The following is an 18,721-nucleotide window of genomic DNA, read 5'->3' on the forward strand; positions in this document are numbered from 1 at the left end:
AAGATACTTCAATATACTGATGACTTTCATGAAAGGCAAAGCCATTGTTATGAGCCATTCCTTGTCAGTTTCAGCATGATTCCTATAGAATCCGTTCATTGGCTTGCTTTTATTCAGGGTCTCCTGAATGAAAAGTACTGTAATATAAGAACTGATTTCTAGCTCATTTCATACTCTACTTATGATTTATTTCAAACATACATTTTGGTATGTAAGTAAGGTTGAATCCAATTACTAGACACACATAAGAATGCACATATACTCTTTCACACAGGTATGTGTGTGTGAAACAAGCCAAACTCATCATTTTGAGGAGTCTCAGTCATTTAGTGTAAGAGATGACAATAAATACTTAGGATGATTGTCAAGTTGATCTTCCACCCTTTCCTGGAATGAGGAAACATGATCCGTTCTTAAAGGCATGGGGAGGAAAAGCAGGCCCGAGTTTAGAAAGGTTCCATTGTTAGATGCTCTGATGATTGAGTGGATTTCTGCAAGCTGAGACTAACTCACTTCTCTGAACTTGAGATTATGAAGTCATCATTAATAGTGTGACAGTTGTTTATGAAATCATTTTTAGAAAAACATGATGGTTAAAAAAAACAAAACATGGAAATAAAAGCCTAACGATTCTGTTCTCATACTGATGAGCCAGGCTTCTTTTACTAGCTAGCAAAGGTTTGGTGATAATTTTATGAATTGGGAGACAATAGAACAGCTAATTATGTGGCATTCACACAGAAGTAATACATCCCATGTCAGGCTTGTAAAGTGGAGCATTAGTTTTGCGTTTAAATATGCACTCAGACTTTGTGGTGATATTAGGCATGATAAACATTTTCAAGGACAGAAATGTGTCCTGTGATACACACAGGTTCTAGAATTACCACTATGGAGACAAACCAAACACAATGGAAGAGACAAGTTTCTCCTTTGTGGTCAGACTTACTGGGTTTAAGTCGGTAATTGAAAAGAGGTACAGAAGGATGAGTCAGATGCCATGTCATGGATTTCAGAAGGGCCAGAAGCACAGGGCATTTACATTTTAATCCCCCTGCTTAAGTATGGTAGCAATTCATCAAGTTTAAGTGCTCTTCAAATCAAAACGCAAATCATCCCATCCTTTCTCAAACCCCTGTTTTTGATGGTGTTGAGAGATTTCTGTACTAGGAGATATTCGGGCAAACAAATGAGGGTTGTGCAAGAAAAAAAAAATCAGCAGCTTACATTTAGACAGATATCGCGGACTTCCATGGAAGCACTTTCCACAATACCTCATCTTGGGTTATTTTTCCCTTCTTATCTCCCGGATGCATTACCCTTATTTATATGCTCCTAAAGGATGATACTACTCTTGCATCATTGTTAGACCAAGAAGAAAACTTGACCCAGGAGAAACGTGTGTGCCACCCATCGATGACAAAGTTCTGTCGGAAATACATTTGGACGTCCGCAGGAATTTTATTCTGTAAGCGACTGGTAAAACTGTGTACTTAAAGTTCACCTTTGGATGAATGGACCTGAGGCAGTGGTGACAAACAAACAAACGCAGCGGCTCAGGCCCAGAGCAGTTTCTGTGGGTCTGTGACTGCTGCCCTGGGGCAGGGACCTCTGCTGGCCTTGGGGACAGAGGGCGGGGCGAGTCCTCAGTACAGTCAGGGCTTGGGCTGGGCTGGGCCAGCGGCTGATTCTTCCAGGCGGACACCGGGGCGGAGGAGGTGGGAGGAGGGGGGGCGCGGGGCATATAGGTGTCGGCCGCTGGTGAGAAACACCTAGCGCAGGTAACAGGGTGGCGACGAGAGGGAGTTCCCACCAGCTAATTCTCAGAGAAATGAAGACTTGAGAAAACAGCCAGGAGGGGCCGATCCGAGGCTCGGGACGCGCCTGGAGCCCCACCCTCGGCCGCAGGAAAAGCCCCTGGGGTGGAACCGAGTGGCTTCGGAGAAACGGAGAAGAAAAGCGCCTCTCCTCGAGCTCACACCCCTGCGCCGGGCACCCCAGCCTGCGCCGGCTCCCTCACTCCGCGAGCCCACCCTCGGCCCGGCCTCCGGCGCCTCGCCCAGCGACCTGTCCCCAGTTTCTCTCCATGGCGGCGGCCGCCCGACCCACTGTCTCGCGGAGCGGATTCCTCTGCGGGCAGCTCCTTCTGACCCTCGCGGTGAGAGCTCCCGGGGCCACCGATCGCCCGGGGATCAGGGGGAAAACTTGGGGAAAGATGGCAAAGTTGGGGTCCAGGGACCTCATGATGGCTGGAAGTGGCGCCGGGGGAGGGCGGACGGGAAGAGGTGCGCGCCCCGGGCGCGCCGACACGGAGGGGCGGCGGGCGGGGTGCCTGGGGACGGGGCGGGGGCGGGTGCGCGAACGCCCGTCTTAGATCGTGGCCTCCGGGGACGTACTGGGGTGCGCTGGGTTCGCCCGGGTGCGCCACGATTGCTTTCTTCCCTGCTCCCTAAGCCCGGTCCTACGGATCGCGCCGCCTCCCGGGTCCCAGAGCCGGGTTCAGGGCCACCCTAGGTAGGCCAGCCTCTGGGCCCACAGGAGCCCAAACCTTTGGGTTACAGGGGCGATTCCTCCGGGGCCTGGATCTGTGTGTGTCCTGGGCGACGGAGGCGAGTGTGCGCCCGAGCTGACCCGCTGCTCCTAAAGACCAAAGGTGGGAGGCGGGCGGGCGCTTGGGTGACGGGTGGAGTGGGCTTCACGGTTAGCTGGAGAGCTTCCCGGCCCCGGCTCAGATCTCTGTTTTTGGAGGTGTGTGGACCCCGCCTCTGCTCCCTGATCCTAGGTTTCTATCCTGCTCTAAGGAGCAAATGGTCTCACCCTTTCCCCGATTTGAGAGATGAAGAAGTGGCCTTATTTAGGGTCAGGACAACCCCAAATCCCAGGCAGGAAAACCCAGAGCCCGAAGACATGCGGGGGCGGGGTGGGGCTTGGGAGCACCACAGGGAAGTGGAGGGTCAAAGGTCATTTCTGGAGAGGCAGAGGGTGATGAACTTTTCCTCTTGAGCTGCCTGCTTTGGGCTCCATTTATTTAATCCTAGGGATAACCACCATGGAGGGGACGCATCCTTCTATGCCCAGATTTGCAAAAGGTTCTTAAGAAACAAAACTGCAAACCAGGCTCAGTGGCTACACGCCTATAATGCAGCCTGAGTTGGAAAGACCATGGTTTGCAATAGTTTTGAAGCCAGCGCAGGCAGGCAGGTTCTATCTCCAGTTGCCCACCTAAAGCCGGAAGTGGAACTGTGTTGCTGATGGGTAGAATGTTAGCCTTAAGGAAAAAAAAAAAGGAAAGCAGGGAAGAAGCGACTACGCTGAAATGGAGTCCCATTCCTTGGTCTCTTGAGATTCTGAGTTTAATGGATGAGAATGAGCTGGGTAGTGAGGGCTGGCCTGGCTAGTCCTTCCTTATTCTGTTTTCAAGATGGAAGTCTAGCTTCTTGTGCACTTTTGTACACATCCACCTCAAGCCCTGGCAGTGTTGGGTGGTTGTGAGAAATGTGCAGATGAGTGTGAGAATAAATTTGAGTGATCTGAAGGGTGGGGCCCCTTTCTGTTACCTGCTCTCAGTGTACTATGGTAATCCTCCATCAGCCACAGATTAGCCTTTCTGCACCTCCTAATATTACACCACCTCCCGCATGGCTTAACCATTCCCACCTTCTGCCTGAATGCTTAATACAGCTTCATTCACGTCATCCGGCATCAAACCTGACAAATCCAAGGGCATTGTTGTTGTTCTTCATACAATCTACTATTTCACTCCTCCCTTCTCATCGTTCTGATTAACTCAGAAATGACTCCCTTTTTCTCCTTTCTCTATGTGTGGTGGAAAAGGCTCCAGATCTGCCATCTTAATAATTTTTTAGAACACCGTTAACCATAAGCATAATGTACCCTGGAAGTTTTTCATCCTAACAGGAACTTTATATGTACTAAATATCAATTCTCCACTTCCCTCACACCTCTGCCCCTGGGAAGTGTGTCTTCTTTGCTGCTTCTGAAACGTACTATACTCTTCTCTTAAATTCTGACAACCCTGGGGCTGACTTCCAGGTTCTGTGCTTTGGGAATATGCACTGTTTTCCTGTACCATCTCCTATACTTTATGGTTTAAAAATAACACTCAGATGCCAGCAGATCCTAAATTAAGAATGCTATTTCAGATATCGCCACTGAACAATAGGTCTTTTGTAATATACTATGTGACACAGCATTTATTTTCTTTCCAAACACTGTTGTTTTCTTTGATCATCTTTATCCTAGCACCTACACCTCAACTAGAAGTCTTCCTTCCTATTTCTCTCCACGAATCCATCATTAAGTCTTTATAAATTTGTGTGCAAAAATGCTGCATGTATGTATATATTTGCATCTATCATTTCTGTCTACTTTGCTGTTGTATTTATCACTTTGTATACTTCTTGCCTACTTGGCTGTATTTAGCTTCTTGTATGGGCAGGTATCAAATCAGGATACTTGAGATGGACCAAAGAAATATGAATGACTATAGTTTTAGTAGATACTACTTATCTCTCCATAAATCTTGTATAAAATGAGACAGAAAGCTATTTTATGATAAAAGACATGTAATACATTAAGATTATTATTCCTTAGAAATTATTAAATAAGAATAACTTCGAGACCATTTCTACAGGCAGAGGTAAAATTGAATCTATGCTTCATGTGGAATGCCACACAAAACTTTTAGCACAGAACATTTAAATATAAAATATGATACTGTGTGGGATATAGAAGAAAACATGGCTAATTTTACTTAATTTACAGTGAAACTAATGACTTTATGACCCTAATTTTTAAGTTAGTTTATTAAAATTGAGAAAATTCATGTTATAAAAATCACACACATTTGTGTTTTGCATAGCAAAAACACACAAAGACTCCAACAAAATCTTATAAGCAGTGTTAAACAATAAACTGAAAAAAATTGCAAACCAGTTTTTAGAAGTTGGTCTACTATACAAAGAATCCTTATAAATTAAGAAGAAAAAGTCCACTATGAACAAGAACATGATATATTTCTATAAGGCTTAAATTGTTCGTTAAAATACAAAAAAAGCCAGCTTCAGTTATAATGAGAAAAGGTGAATTTAAAACTACAATGAAATATCATTTTATAATTGGCAAAAACCCAGAAGTTTGACAGTAGGCTGTGTAAGCAAGAATTCAGTTGAAAAAAAATTCTCATAATTTGTTGATGTATATAACAGAAAGGTCTGGGTCTTTTATTGACTGCATACAGTCAAAGTAAAACTTGGGTGCCTCTTCATCTCCTAACTTATGCACCTAATGTCTATGTACTTGTATACTGATACTGTGTTATATTAGTTAATTGAGATTTTCTATAATCTTTTAACATTTGCCAATGCTAATATCTGTTGGCTACTCTTTTTAAAAAATAATGTTCCTGTCATAAGTTTTACTATGACTATTTGAATCAACTTTTTTATTCCAGGAAATATTGTACTGAGATTTTATTGATACCATAAAATTGTAATTTGATCTAGTGATGACTGATGAATGTATGTTATTGACATTTTATTCCTAGCTCAGATAATGATATGTCTTCCTATACAAAATGACTTTTATGTCTTGTAGAAATGTTCTCAGGTTTTCCTCAAGTAGGTTTTACATGTTTCTTGTTGAATTGACATTGTGGCAATCAAACATTCAATTTTTATTTGAAAATGACTTGTTACCACATTTTATGTGTGACCATAAAGATTTAAATACTTGTATGTTAAAAGTTGTTTCTGCTCCTGCACCTGAATTCTCTTATTTTTTATGGTACCTCTTTGGTTGGCTTGCTTGGGTTTTTAGGTAAAGTCCTAACAAATGCAAACAGATTTTTTTTAAGGTTTTCTTTTGCAATTCATATACTGTTGCCTAAAGAGTCTTCAACGTAATACACACAACATTTAGTGACCCTGGGGAAGGTTATATTGTTCCTGAGTTTATTGCCATGATTTCTTGTGCTTTGCCATTGGTGTTGTGATTATAATATATGAGAATCATATTTCAGAAATACTTAAGTATAGTTATTGTACTTGGCAAAGTACCTTTCAGCATCTGCAGTAGAGATGACATACCAAGCATAAGTCAAGAATGAAGGTTTTGAGAACAAAGACGTGCTATGATTGTGGATCCCAAGTTCACACAAAGGACAGATTACTTTGGGTAACATTATGATATAATTTTAGCATTAGAGGGTCTCAGGTTAGTAAGGAGAAGAGCTTTTTTTTAAGCCATAGGTGAGCCTGTGCTTTTCCGTTCCTTTTTTTGGCAACACATCAGAAATTTATTTCTGGGTTCTTTTTTCTGCTCTTCCGGAATTATCTACATTTTTTTCTGACAACTCATTATTATTTTTTGAAAGCTTTTTGGTGCTGTATGAGTTTAAAAGTGCGGTATCCATCATTAGTTTTGGCATGGGAATTTCTGAATTACTTCATTGCTTTCGTTGGAAATGAGAGTTGTTTTGTCTTGTTCTATTCTCCACACTGCTCCAACTTATCATGTTCAAATACAAAGCTACTTATGTAACTTATTTGCTTGAAACAAACCTTTGGTTTCGGTTAGTTTAGTTTTCCAGTGCTGTGACAAATACTTAAGAGAAGCAGAGTGAAGGAAGGAAGCATTATTTGGCTTAGGTTTTTCTATGGTTTCATGGCCAGCTGGCTCTGTTACTTTTAAATCTGTGGAAAGGCAGAAACATCATGAAGAAAAAACATTGCTGAAGGTAACAGCTCACCTTATGGCAGCCAGGACAAGACACAACCTCCAAAGACATTATTCCCTTGAACACTGCCTCCATCTTTAACCACACTCCCACTCCCAATAATGCAATCATACCAAGACTCTCAAACATTTGGACCTGTTGATTAGGCTAAGGATCCTGGATCTATTCACTCTCAGTGGTTGGCTCCATCAGCTGAGGACTAAGCTTTGAACACATGAGCCTTCTGTTTTTGTATGCAAACCATCCTGGTTTTTCTTATGTCTAGGAGAAAGGCTCCATATAGTTTGTTAATACCATTCAAAAACTGTCCACACCCATACTTCTTCCTCCTCATAGAATATGAGTTCTATACCCATTCTAAGTTTCATTTTCAGGTCTGTATCAAGTCTAGGCCTTCCCATTAGCTGTCCCTATTTGGAATTTAAGCCCTGTCTCAGCACAGCTAACTTATCACTCCATAGCTAACTTATCACTAAGTCTCCAAGTGACATATCTGTTAGATAAAGTGAGCTCCCTGTGTATGTTACATTTCCCTGCCATGGAGTCTTCCTACTTTACTGAAATTGTAACTATGTCTTACTTTTGGATCAAATATTTTACGCAGACCATATTAGCTGATCTGCATCTGGCACACAGTAGACATTCAGTAACTACTTTGCTCATCTGGTTGCTTTAGACCTTCTTTATTATTATTATCATCATCCCCGGGATCTTCATCCCTCTCTTGGATTCTTGCTTAGCCTCCAATCAGCCTTCTGGATTTCACCATGCCTCTTCATAGACTATTCTGCTCTACTCACCACTTACCCAGGAGAATAACTCAGTATAGATACCAGATGTTGCCACTCTGCAGCTTCTAAATCAACCTCTGCTTCCCCATACAAGCGAAACAGAATTTGCATTTCTTACCATAACCTGTCAGACACTACTTGATATGGCCCTGATTGGCCTTTTGTTTTATCACCTATCATTCTTCCCTGGCTGTCCATTATTACAACTCTTGCAGTTCCTCTAAAGGAGCTGGGTCATCTGCTTCCACAGCCTTCATTCTGGTTTTTGCCTTATCTGGCAAATGTTTCCTCAGTAAGGAAATTGCTCTGTTTCCTCATTTCACTCAGAGTCTGGACTACCCTTTGTCAACTCTTTTTCTGCTTTATTTTTTCCATTGTTTTCATCGCTTGTTCTATGGCATCATGTGACATTGTGCATTTATTTTTTTGTCTTATTATTATGTGAAGTATATAAAAGCAAGATCATTTTAATGTATGACGTGATGAGATTTCTTTTTTATATCTCACCATTTACCTATGACAACACTGATATAAATTTTCTTTTTTAGATCTTAACATTGGCCTGTGATGCCTGCAAACAAGTTATACTACATGTTCCCTCCCAACTAGATGCTGAGAAATTTATTGGTAGAGGTAAACAATGCTTCTTAAAATATTAATAAGTCATAAATGGGAATGCTCTGCTGAAAGTTAGTATACATTTAGAACCATAACTGAATTGACTTAATAGTTAATATACCACATAATTAATTGTAATGCAAGAGAGTATAATTCCAAGGAAATCTTCACTGAAAAATATGGTTATACGAAGTAGACAAACAAGTTTAGTTGGAGTAATAGAATAATTTTTTTAATGTTTATGTTACGGAAAAGATACTGTCATATGCTAAGCAAACCTGTAAGAAATGGAAAAATAGTACTGAAACATTTTCCTCAGTTTAGAAGTACTCTCTTTGAATTTTCATTATAGGATATTTGAACATCTTATTGCATTTTATCTCCACATAATGTGTTTTATCAATTTTTAAAATATAACTCAAGTGTATAAGGAGAGATGGTCCATGACAACACAAAATATGATGAGTATTTCATAGCAGCTATAAAGAGCTCAGTAATAGCTTAATAACTATTGACAGCTATAATCTGTTTTGTGTATTTTACATGTTTTTATGTGTTACTCTGTAGTTGGTTTCAGTCAATAAGAAAAAAATGTTTTTCATGTTTGTTTAAATGCTCAAACACTGGTATTCACATGCCTTAATTTCAAGACAAATGTCTCTTTATGAGAGGATATAAAACAAGCAAGAAGTGGTGTATGCATTTGAACACAAGTTGATCACATCAGTTCATACATCTTTTAAAAATACTAAGTGTATAAGTAAGAGTATAATTTGAGTGTGGGGCTCCTCTGATATGCATAGATTATTGTTTAAATACATATTGTTTTGTTTTACCTTATGAATGACTTTCATGTATATACTTTTCTTTTTTCTTTCTTTCTTTCTTTTTCTTTTTTTCTTTCTTTCTTTTTTTTACAGTTAACCTAAGGGAGTGTTTTAGGTCTGCAAATTTAATACATTCAAGTGATCCAGATTTCCAAATTTTAGAAGATGGTTCAGTTTATACAACAAATTCTGTTCTTTTGTCCTCGGAAAAGAGAATTTTTACCATCTTACTTTTCAACACAGAGAGCCAAGAAGAGAAGAAAATTTCTGTCCTTTTAGAGAGTCAAGCCGAGGTACGTGAAACTATATAAATGAAGTATAGTGATGTTATTTCTCTTGGTTTAACTAACATTACTAGTCAGAGGCGAAGTCAAATATTGATTGTTTCGAAAAGAAATGTATCGAATGAAACCCCACACAAGTTATTACAGATTCCCATTCTTTCTCATTTGAGACACCAAAGAAAATATTATACAGTATGAGAACTGATATCAGTCACAAAGAAGCATCTGTTGATCCACACCGTGGATTAATCTCTAATAAATTCTAACTCTTGCAACTTAACATAACTTGTCATGTTAGGAAATAGATGAATAATTTATCAGAATAATTTATCAGGTTGAAAATGGGCTCCATTCAGCCACTGGCCTTTTCTTATTGGAGTATAGACTGAGAATTGTCACATGTTGACCTCACTCTTGGTTCCCTAGCTCCGCCTAGTTGCTGGTGAGTGGGTGGTGCTTATGCTCAATGTGTAGGGTGCGTGTTCACTTCTTTCTTTTCATCTCCTTTCTCCATATTTTTGCATGGAAAAATGGCAACATTTCTTTTCTTCCCAGTTTTACTTCTAGGTTTCCAATTCCATCCCTCTTTTCTCATATATCTACCAAATTATTTCCCTAAGAAAATTGTCAGGATGACAGTTAGTGTGAATCTTCTCCAATACTTTTTCTTCAGTGCTGTTGAAATTCTATGTGATTTTTAATCATTACCATAATTTTTTCCCTCCTCAGCTAATCCAATTAAGAAAGAGAATGATATATCAGAGTATTGGAGAGAATGAAATAGTCATTGACTTCATTTTTTTCTCTCATTTAAATCAAGGTGGTAAAGGAAGGATATTCTAAAGAAAAAGTACTAAATCGTGCCAAGAGAAGATGGGCTCCAATTCCTTGTTCAATGCTAGAGAATTCTTTGGGTCCTTTCCCACTTTTCCTTCAACAGGTAAAGTCGCCTTTTTTTTTTCTGCTGAGCAAGTCCATCATTTCCAAGATTTTGGACAATGAATATGAAATTAAATTAAAATAGCCATGTAATGACTGGGTGTAGTTTATTAGACATACATGAGGCTTCTGGGTTCAATCGCTACCATCACAAACTATGCAAAATAGTTGTACATGAGTATGTGTGGATATGTATATCAGTTATTTCAGTATGAGTCTAAATATATTTCCATATAGTCCTATGTACTTTTTGCAGCTTTTGCCATGAAAAGGCGTCTATAAAATGCTAAAGCTCATATAGTACTCTGAAATGCACTTTCTGCCCCTGTCTCCCTTTTTGTTTTTGTCCTTCCATCTCTGTGGCTGTCTTTCTCTTCTTTTGTGCCACCAGTATTGAGGCTTGAACTCAGGGATTGGAATTAGACTTTTTAGCACAAGCTCGACACTCTTCCACTTGAGCCATAACTCCACTGCTGATATTTTTTTTTCCCATTTAATGCTGTTCCTGGGGCTTGAACTCAGGGCTTAGGTACTGTTTCTGAGAATTTTTAACTCAAGGCTAGCACTCTTCCACTTGAGCCATGCCTCTACTTCTACCATTTATTGGTGGTTAATTGGAGATTAGTATCTCATGGACTTCTCTGCCCAGGGTTGGCTTTAAACCATGATCCTCAGATGTCAGCCTCCAGGGTAGCTAGGAATGTAAGTATGAACTCCCAGTGTCTGGCTCACTTCTAATTATTTCTTTAAAGTGGCTAACTGGGGATAAAAAAACTAATGACTTTCTTCTTGGGCTGACTGTGAACTGCACTCCTCAGACCTCAGCCTCCTGAGTAATCAGGAGTACAGGCGTCAGTCACAGGCACCCAGCTTACATGTTTCTTTAATGAATTAAAAAATGAATAAACAAGAGTATCACAAAGCCTGAGCATTTCTTAGGAAATTCCAGATTGCCTTCCACTGCTGTGGAGGACACATATAGTTTTCTGTTGCTTATAACCAGCTCCAGTCCTTAACTCACATTGGAGTCGCATCCTCTGTTTTCCTTTTTAATTTATTCAGGGACTTCCTGAAAATTTTGCCTTCTTCCACTACTAGAAGCCAGTATCAATCAGACTCAGAACTGAGTTTCTTAACATTCACCTCATGAAATGATGAAAGGGAACATTCCTTTATACTCCACTAGCACATTTAATGAGACTAAGAGGAAAACTGTATAATGTTGAGAAAGAAACTGTTAGGAAATAATTGTGTTAGTCATTCTGTTATAATGGTAGTCATGTTCATAGTCAAAGAATGAAAACAGTTTGGAAATAAGTTGTTTTCTGAATCAAGGAGCAAAATATCACCCTTGCCAGGATATTATTTCATTTTTGTATTCCATCCTCCAACTCTATAATAAGAAAGATGCAGAAAAATGATGAAAAATTATTGATTTATTTTCTAATTCTTTTTAATGTTGTTAGTACTAAAGTTTGAATTCAGGATCTCCTTTTTGCTTGCCTTGCTTACTTTTTGGTGGTGCTCTACCACTTAAGCCATGCTTGTAGCCTGACTTTGTGCTGGTCATTTTGAAGCCAGAATTGCTCAGATTTTTCTACAGGTTTCTAAATTTCAGTTCTCTAGAATATAGTCCCCTGAATAGCTAAAATTAAAGATGTAAATTCCTATTAATTTATTTATTGCCAGTGGTGGAGCTTGAACTCAGGGCCTGGGCACTGCCATTGGACAATTTTTGCTCAAGACTAACACTCTGCCACTTGAACCACAGCTCCAGTTCCAGCTTTTTCTGTGTATATGGTACTGAGGAAGCAAAGCCCGGGCTTTGTGCACATGCAAGGAGAGCACTATAGCACTAGGCTATTCTCCCAGCCCCCCCCCCCCATATTTTTTTTTTAGTTCTAATTTATTTTAGACATTTTGGAAATGAGACAGAATCTTATTGTGTTGCTCATACTGGCCTTGAGTTTGAGATCCTCCTTCTCTTGCCTCTTAAGTTACTGGGCTTGCAGGTATGAGCCACCATGCCTGGCTAAAATCAGTTTCTAAATGTTTTTTTAATGGCAACAGGATAATTATTGCTCTGTGATGATTTGTTTTGTAGTATGGGGAAAAAGATTTTTAATTTTGGTCCACATAGCTATCGTTCAGTTTTTAAAACATTTCTTAGTCTTGAAGTCTAAGGTATAAGTATATTCTTTTTTTAAAATATTTTTATTGCAATTAATAAAAGGGTTACATGATATTTGCCAGATAGAAGGTGCATTAATTCACATACATTGATACCCTTTCCGACCAAGACGTGTGATAAGTATATTGTTTAGTCCATACTTTGCTCTTGAAATTTGCTTGTTCTTAGGCCTCCTCAATTTGTTGATTTTTTATTTATATGCAATAATAAAGGGGGAACTTATCTATTATAGAACAAGTGAACATGTGACTGCATGAATATTTTGTCTCATGTATATAATATGTATTCTCTAGGTTCAATCTGACACAGCACAAAACTACACCATATACTATTCCATAAGAGGGCCCGGAGTTGACAAAGAACCTCTAAATTTATTTTATGTGGAGAGAGATACTGGCAATCTGTATTGTACTGGTCCAGTTGATCGTGAGCAGTATGAATCTTTTGAGGTAAAATCTAAAGTGTGGGCACTAAACTTAGCCATTCATTTGCATTTTCTATTATCTGAGATTTGTCACCTATGCTCTGGCTATATTTTATAGTATAGTATTCAGCTGAAACAAAAATAACTTAAGTAGAATAAGTAAAATTAGATTCTGGTAGATGGTTTTTGGTGTGTGTATGGTTTTTCTTTTTAAAAGAAAAAAAATCAGCACTGTTTTGAAGAGCTGTTATCTAGCTGGTTAAAAAAAAAAGATGTGTGAATCTCTGTAGAAGTTTAGATACAAAAGAGAATAAAGAGGCTCAAAGTCTTATGAACCTCAGCACCTTTGCACTACATAACAGTAACTTGCAGTGAGCAGTTAAGGAGTGTGAGCAGTGTTCAGTCTTTTACTGTCGGGTTAACATTCCATGGTGAGATATGAGTTCACGGGTACTAACTTGACTTCACACTGGTTTGATTTCTCCACAGGATCTGTTCATCTTGCTTAGCTCAATTTTAATTATTTCCCATTAAATTTGGATGAGTTAATGACTGTTCACGACACCAAATTAACCTAATAGACACCTGAGCTTTGAATTACATACTTAAGCTTAGAATTCGTGTGCAAGATTGCAAGTCTTTAGTATGCTCATTCTAAGAGAGTTGACAGAGAAAAATTTGACTGGAAATTTGTTTTGCAAACTGAATGTCATAGATTACACAATTTATTGTCATGTTTATTAAATAATTTACAAAAATTATTAAGTTCTATTTCTGCTTTTTAACTTAAAAATGAAAAGGAGGAGACTCATCTAAGTACAACCATTGACATTCTGAAATTTTATTTACTAGAAAGTAAGATAATAGCCCTCTTAAGTACATATGGATAATTTGTAACCCTAAAGAAAGATCAGAAAGTTGTGGTGTAAGTCCATGCAATCTGAATCTCTCAAACAATGCAAAACAAAATCTTCAAGACTACTCTTTGAAAATAATATTGAAAAAACTTTTTTCCTCATAAACAATACAATGTCATGATGAGGAAATATACATTATCTATGCTGTTACATGAGATAACTTTAAATATGACATTAAACTGCACCATGAAATACTAGCTAACTCTTTTGGCATCCGAGAGTCATATCTACTTTAAAAATAGGACAAATGGAAAGACAAGCACAGCAATTCTGAGTATGTTTAAGCCAAATTTCATTTTAAAGGATGGCTTGTGTGTGTGTGTGTGTGTGTGTGTGTGTGTGTGTGTGTGTGTGTATGATGGGGGAGGGAGCTAGCACAGAGGTAGAATGCATGCTTAGCATGTATGAATCATTCTTTTCTTTCTCCAACACCAAAAATGAAAGAGATGATTTTCCCTTACTTTGCCCTCTTCACAGATAACTGCCTTTGCTACAACTCCAGATGGCTACACACCAGAGTATCCACTGCCCCTCGTGATCAAAGTGGAGGATGAAAATGATAACTACCCCATTTTTACAGAATCAACATACACTTTTACAGTTTTTGAAAACTGCCCAATTGGTGAGCCTCTACTCTAGTGAAATAATTTAAATATGTTTCCATGGTTGGCACTGGCAAGTAGGCAAGTAGTAGTAATAATGTGGAAATAAGAGCAAAAAACATGGAGGGAATTTCACTGTGTCAGTCTCAGTCTTGGGGAAGTTTCCTATTTGGGACAAACTTTATAATTTCCTCATCTGTAAAATGAGCATCTAAATGTAGTTTTTGAGATTTCCTCTCTCTAATTCAACCAACAATTAAAGAAAATTTACTCATATGGTTAATCTAAATGAATACTTGCAACTAGGAAAGAAAACCAAATGTGTGTGTGTGTGTGTGTGTGTGTGTGTGTGTGTGTGTGTATGCACCAGCATGCAGTTGAACTCAGGGCTTCATGCTGTTTTTTTTTTTTTTGCACAATCTTGGTGCTCTATCATTTGAGCCACACTTCCATTTCCTCTTCCATTTCCTGCTTTTTCTTGGGTAGTTAGAGTGAAGAGTCTCAGGTTTGTCTGTATGGATTGTCTTTGAACCAGAATCCTCAGACCTCAGCCTCCTGAGCAGCTGGGATTGAGTGTTAGATACCAGCTCCCAGTTCTGCATTTCTTAGCTTAGAAATGCAAGGTTCATAGAGATATTTAATATTAATGTTCATAGGATTATAGGACAAAATTGAATCTGATCCCCAATCTCCAAAGATGTAAGGAAATGATACTTTGTGTAGAGATCTCACATGTACCCAACCTGTGATCCTGGGAAGTAATAATAGTAGTCCAGAACTTTCTAAAATGGGCAAAGAGATGTAAAGTCCGAGTGCTTAAACATGTGAACGTTTTGGAAATTAACTGGGAATTTGTCACATGTAGGTTCTTCTGTGGGGCAGGTGTGTGCAACCGATAAAGATGAGCCTGACACCATGCACACGCGCCTAAGGTACAGCATCCTGGAGCAAGTGCCTCCTTCCCCCACGTTGTTCACTATGCATCCAACGACAGGAGTGATCACTACAACATCCTCTCAGCTCGACAGAGAGGTAACATAATATTGGTATTTCTAAGTTTTATAGTTCATGAAATAAAATAGCTCATATGAACATATTTTGGATAGTAAGCATAGGAAGCATCAAATATAAAACTTGAGCCTTTGTGGGAAAGTGCAGAAATTTGTTATCAACAGGGAGAGGAATTCTGTCTGATCTCTTCCTCAGCAGCTTGTCCTTACACAGATGTAGAAGACCTTGTCTCTCTTCCCTTTGGTTTCTCATTTTCAATACCCTTTAGGGGTTTTGTAGGCATATAATAACAAGAACAAAACTTCCTTCTCTTGTTTTGTCAGCCAATTAATTGTATGACTTGAAATGTCAACCCATTACAAAACCAAAACAAAACAAGCATTCCCGCCTGAAAATAAAACAGCAGGAGTTACACTTGACCGAAGTTCATGTGACACAGGCCATTATTTTTCAAGTCTACACAAGTGGCAGATTATGAGGGAGGAGTAAACCAGGAAAACCATGTGTGTAAAAAACATAGAAACTTCAGTGTTGTACTGCATGTACACAAGACAGTTTTAAGAGGTGATGGAATTTACAGGAAGTAGATGGCTTTGTAAAAGAAGGTTGAACATTCCAGGCAGAACGAAGGGCTGATCTTCCTGTGTGATTTGGTATTAGAAAGAAAGATGAATTGAAAAGAAAGATGAAAGGGAATTAAGTATAGGAGAGGAATCCTAGGCAGAGGTGTTTCCCATTGCCTGAATCTTAGAAAAGAATCAAAGTCTCTCCTCTTTCTCTGTCTGGAAGATGGTATTAGGTTGTTTAGGTTTTGTGTATCTCATATAGTTAGAATGGAACCAGTATGAAAAGAAATTCATTTTTTTAATGTAATGAAGCTACTATAACAATGCACAGATGGGAGATTTTGAAAGCCACATTCTATTTCCCATCCAAATAAAAATTTACCTAACACCAAACCTTTATTTTCATATTTATTTAATGATTTTTCTATAAATCTTTAGTATCTATCTTTTTACCCAAGAATATTTTAACTTATTGTCTTATTACAAGATTGTTTTTAGAAATCACAGTGATGTATCTTTGGAATATAGGAATGCATTTTTTTTCTTTTTAATTAAAGAATTTATTAACATTGATTTTTACATCATATTTCAAATGACAAGTTTAACAAACAGGTGTTCAAGAAGGGAATCTCTATATACAATCACTGGGACTTAGTTTTTAGAACTTAACGCAAATTAGGCTAAGGGTTTGTATGTCATAGAAACATATTAATTTATGAAATAAAACATTATGTCTATAGAGTCAGGTTTTTATGTCTATATAGTTATGTTTATATTCCCATTACCATGTCCATAGCATTGGGTATGCAAATATTGAGTCCTCGCTCTTGTACTCTTTGGATTTAATAGCCACATATTAAGGATACCATGCACCTTTTGTTCCTTAGGTCTTGACTTGTCTCACTCTAGATTCATCCACTTCCCCGCGAATGTCATTATTTTATCTTGTCTGTTGGTTATGTAGAATTCCATTGTATATATATATATATATATATATATATATATATATATATATATATACCACATTTCTGTATCCATTCATCTGCAGTAGGCATTTGGATTGTTTCCATTGCCTGGCTATTGTGAATAGTGCACAGATGAACATAGCTGAGCAGGTGTCCTTATCATATCTTGGGTTATGATGCTCAGGATAGATGCCCAGAAGTGGTATGGCAGGATCGTAGGGAAGGTCTATTTTCAGTTCTTTAAGAAACCTCCACACTGCTTTCCAGAGTGGCTGAACTAGTCTACATTCCCACCAGCAGTGTAGTAGGGTTCCTTTTTCTCCACAACCCCACCAACATCTCTCATTGTCTGAGTTTAAACTTTTGGCCATTCTTGTTGGGGTAAGGTGGTATCTTAGGGTTGTTTTTATTTGCATTTCCTTTATGGCCATAGATGATGAACATTTTCTCATATGCTTTTCTGCCATTTTAATCTCTTCTTCTGATATGTCTCTCTTTAGTTCCCTTGCCCATTTAGTGAATGGTTTATTGGGTTTGGGGGGGATTAGTTTCTTGAGTTCCCTGTAGATACTGGATATTAAGCATTTGTCAGATGTATTGTTGGTGAATATCTTTTCCCAGTTGGTTGGCTGTCTCTCTACTCTTGTGACTATGTTTTTATCTGTACAGAAACTTTTTATTTTTAGGTTGTCCCATTTATCGAGTCTCTCTCCAATCTGTTGTGACCCTGGGATTCTGTTCAGGAATCTTTTGCCTGTGCCTATGAGTTCCAGTGTCTCTCCTACTTTATCATGTAGCAGTTTCATGGTTTCTGGTCTGACATTGAGGTCTTTGATCCACTTTGAGTTAATGCTTGTGCATAGCGAAAGGCTAGGGTCAATTTTTAGCTTTCTGCATGTGGCTGCCCAGTTTTGCCAGCACCAATAATTGAATAGATTGTGTTTGTTCCACTGTATATCTTTGGCTACTTTGTCAAATACAAGTTGCCTATAGGTATGTGGTTCTATTTCTGGGTCTTCTATTCTGTTCCACTCATCTTCTGGTCTGTTTTTGTGCCAATACCAAGCGGTTTTTGTTATTATTGGAATGCATTTTTGTAAGGAAAACAAGGCTTTGCATTGATCACCAGGCAATTTTTTTTTTTTTGGCAGTCCTGGGCTTGAGCTCAGGGCCTGAGCACTGTCCTTGGACTTTCTCAAGGCTAGAGCTCTACCACTTGAGCCTCAGCACCATTTCCAGCTTTTTTCTATGTATGTGGTACCAAGGAATCGAACCCGGGTCTTCGTGCATGCTAGGCAAGCACTTTAACCACTATGCCAAACTCCCAGCCCAGTCACCAGGCAATTTTATGTTTACTTATGACTGTAGCTCTTCTTCTGTCAAAGAATAGCAAAATCAATCGACAATATAGTTTGAATTGGTAGCACTCTACACTGGCTGAAAGTTACTAGAGTGAGAAAATTTTTCTTTCAGTGCATGCATGCTACGAGATTTGCCAATGATTAACATACAGTTTAAGACTTGCTTTGTCCTGTTGCTGCTTTACCCTGATCATTACCCTTTTTTCCCCTCCGTTTTTCAGTTTGTTGAAAAATATCAGTTGAAGATAAAAGTACAGGACATGGATGGTCAGTATTTTGGTTTGAAGACAACTGCAGCTTGTGTCATTAATATTGGAGATATGAATGACAACATGCCAACATTCACCCGTACCTCTGTAAGTGTATGGTGCCTATAAAAGGAAAAATGCATAAACCAGTAATGATTGCTAAATACACCACATCTCTGTCCATGCATCCTGATTTCAGTTAGAGCACTCCTCCTGAGAT

General features: G+C 38.7%; 1 protein-coding gene across 2 annotated transcripts in view; it reads left to right on the top strand.

Moving 5' to 3' along the window:
* The first annotated feature begins 1,847 nt into the window (after positions 1 to 1,847).
* Dsc2 (desmocollin 2) overlaps positions 1,848 to 18,721 on the top strand; it is a 28,300-nt gene continuing 11,426 nt past the window's right edge. For both annotated transcript variants that reach the window (XM_090353294.1, XM_090353295.1), the window contains exons 1-8: positions 1,848 to 2,158; positions 8,097 to 8,181; positions 9,087 to 9,286; positions 10,098 to 10,217; positions 12,701 to 12,856; positions 14,226 to 14,370; positions 15,216 to 15,382; positions 18,475 to 18,609. In XM_090353294.1, the coding sequence (XP_090209420.1) occupies positions 2,087 to 2,158; positions 8,097 to 8,181; positions 9,087 to 9,286; positions 10,098 to 10,217; positions 12,701 to 12,856; positions 14,226 to 14,370; positions 15,216 to 15,382; positions 18,475 to 18,609 (1,080 nt within the window). In that variant the 5' untranslated portion in view covers positions 1,848 to 2,086. The remainder of the gene's footprint in view (positions 2,159 to 8,096; positions 8,182 to 9,086; positions 9,287 to 10,097; positions 10,218 to 12,700; positions 12,857 to 14,225; positions 14,371 to 15,215; positions 15,383 to 18,474; positions 18,610 to 18,721) is intronic.

This window comes from Megascapheus bottae, chromosome 19, assembly GCF_031878675.1.
Source record: "Megascapheus bottae isolate mThoBot1 chromosome 19, mThoBot2.hap1, whole genome shotgun sequence".
Classification (NCBI taxonomy): domain Eukaryota; kingdom Metazoa; phylum Chordata; class Mammalia; order Rodentia; family Geomyidae; genus Megascapheus; species Megascapheus bottae.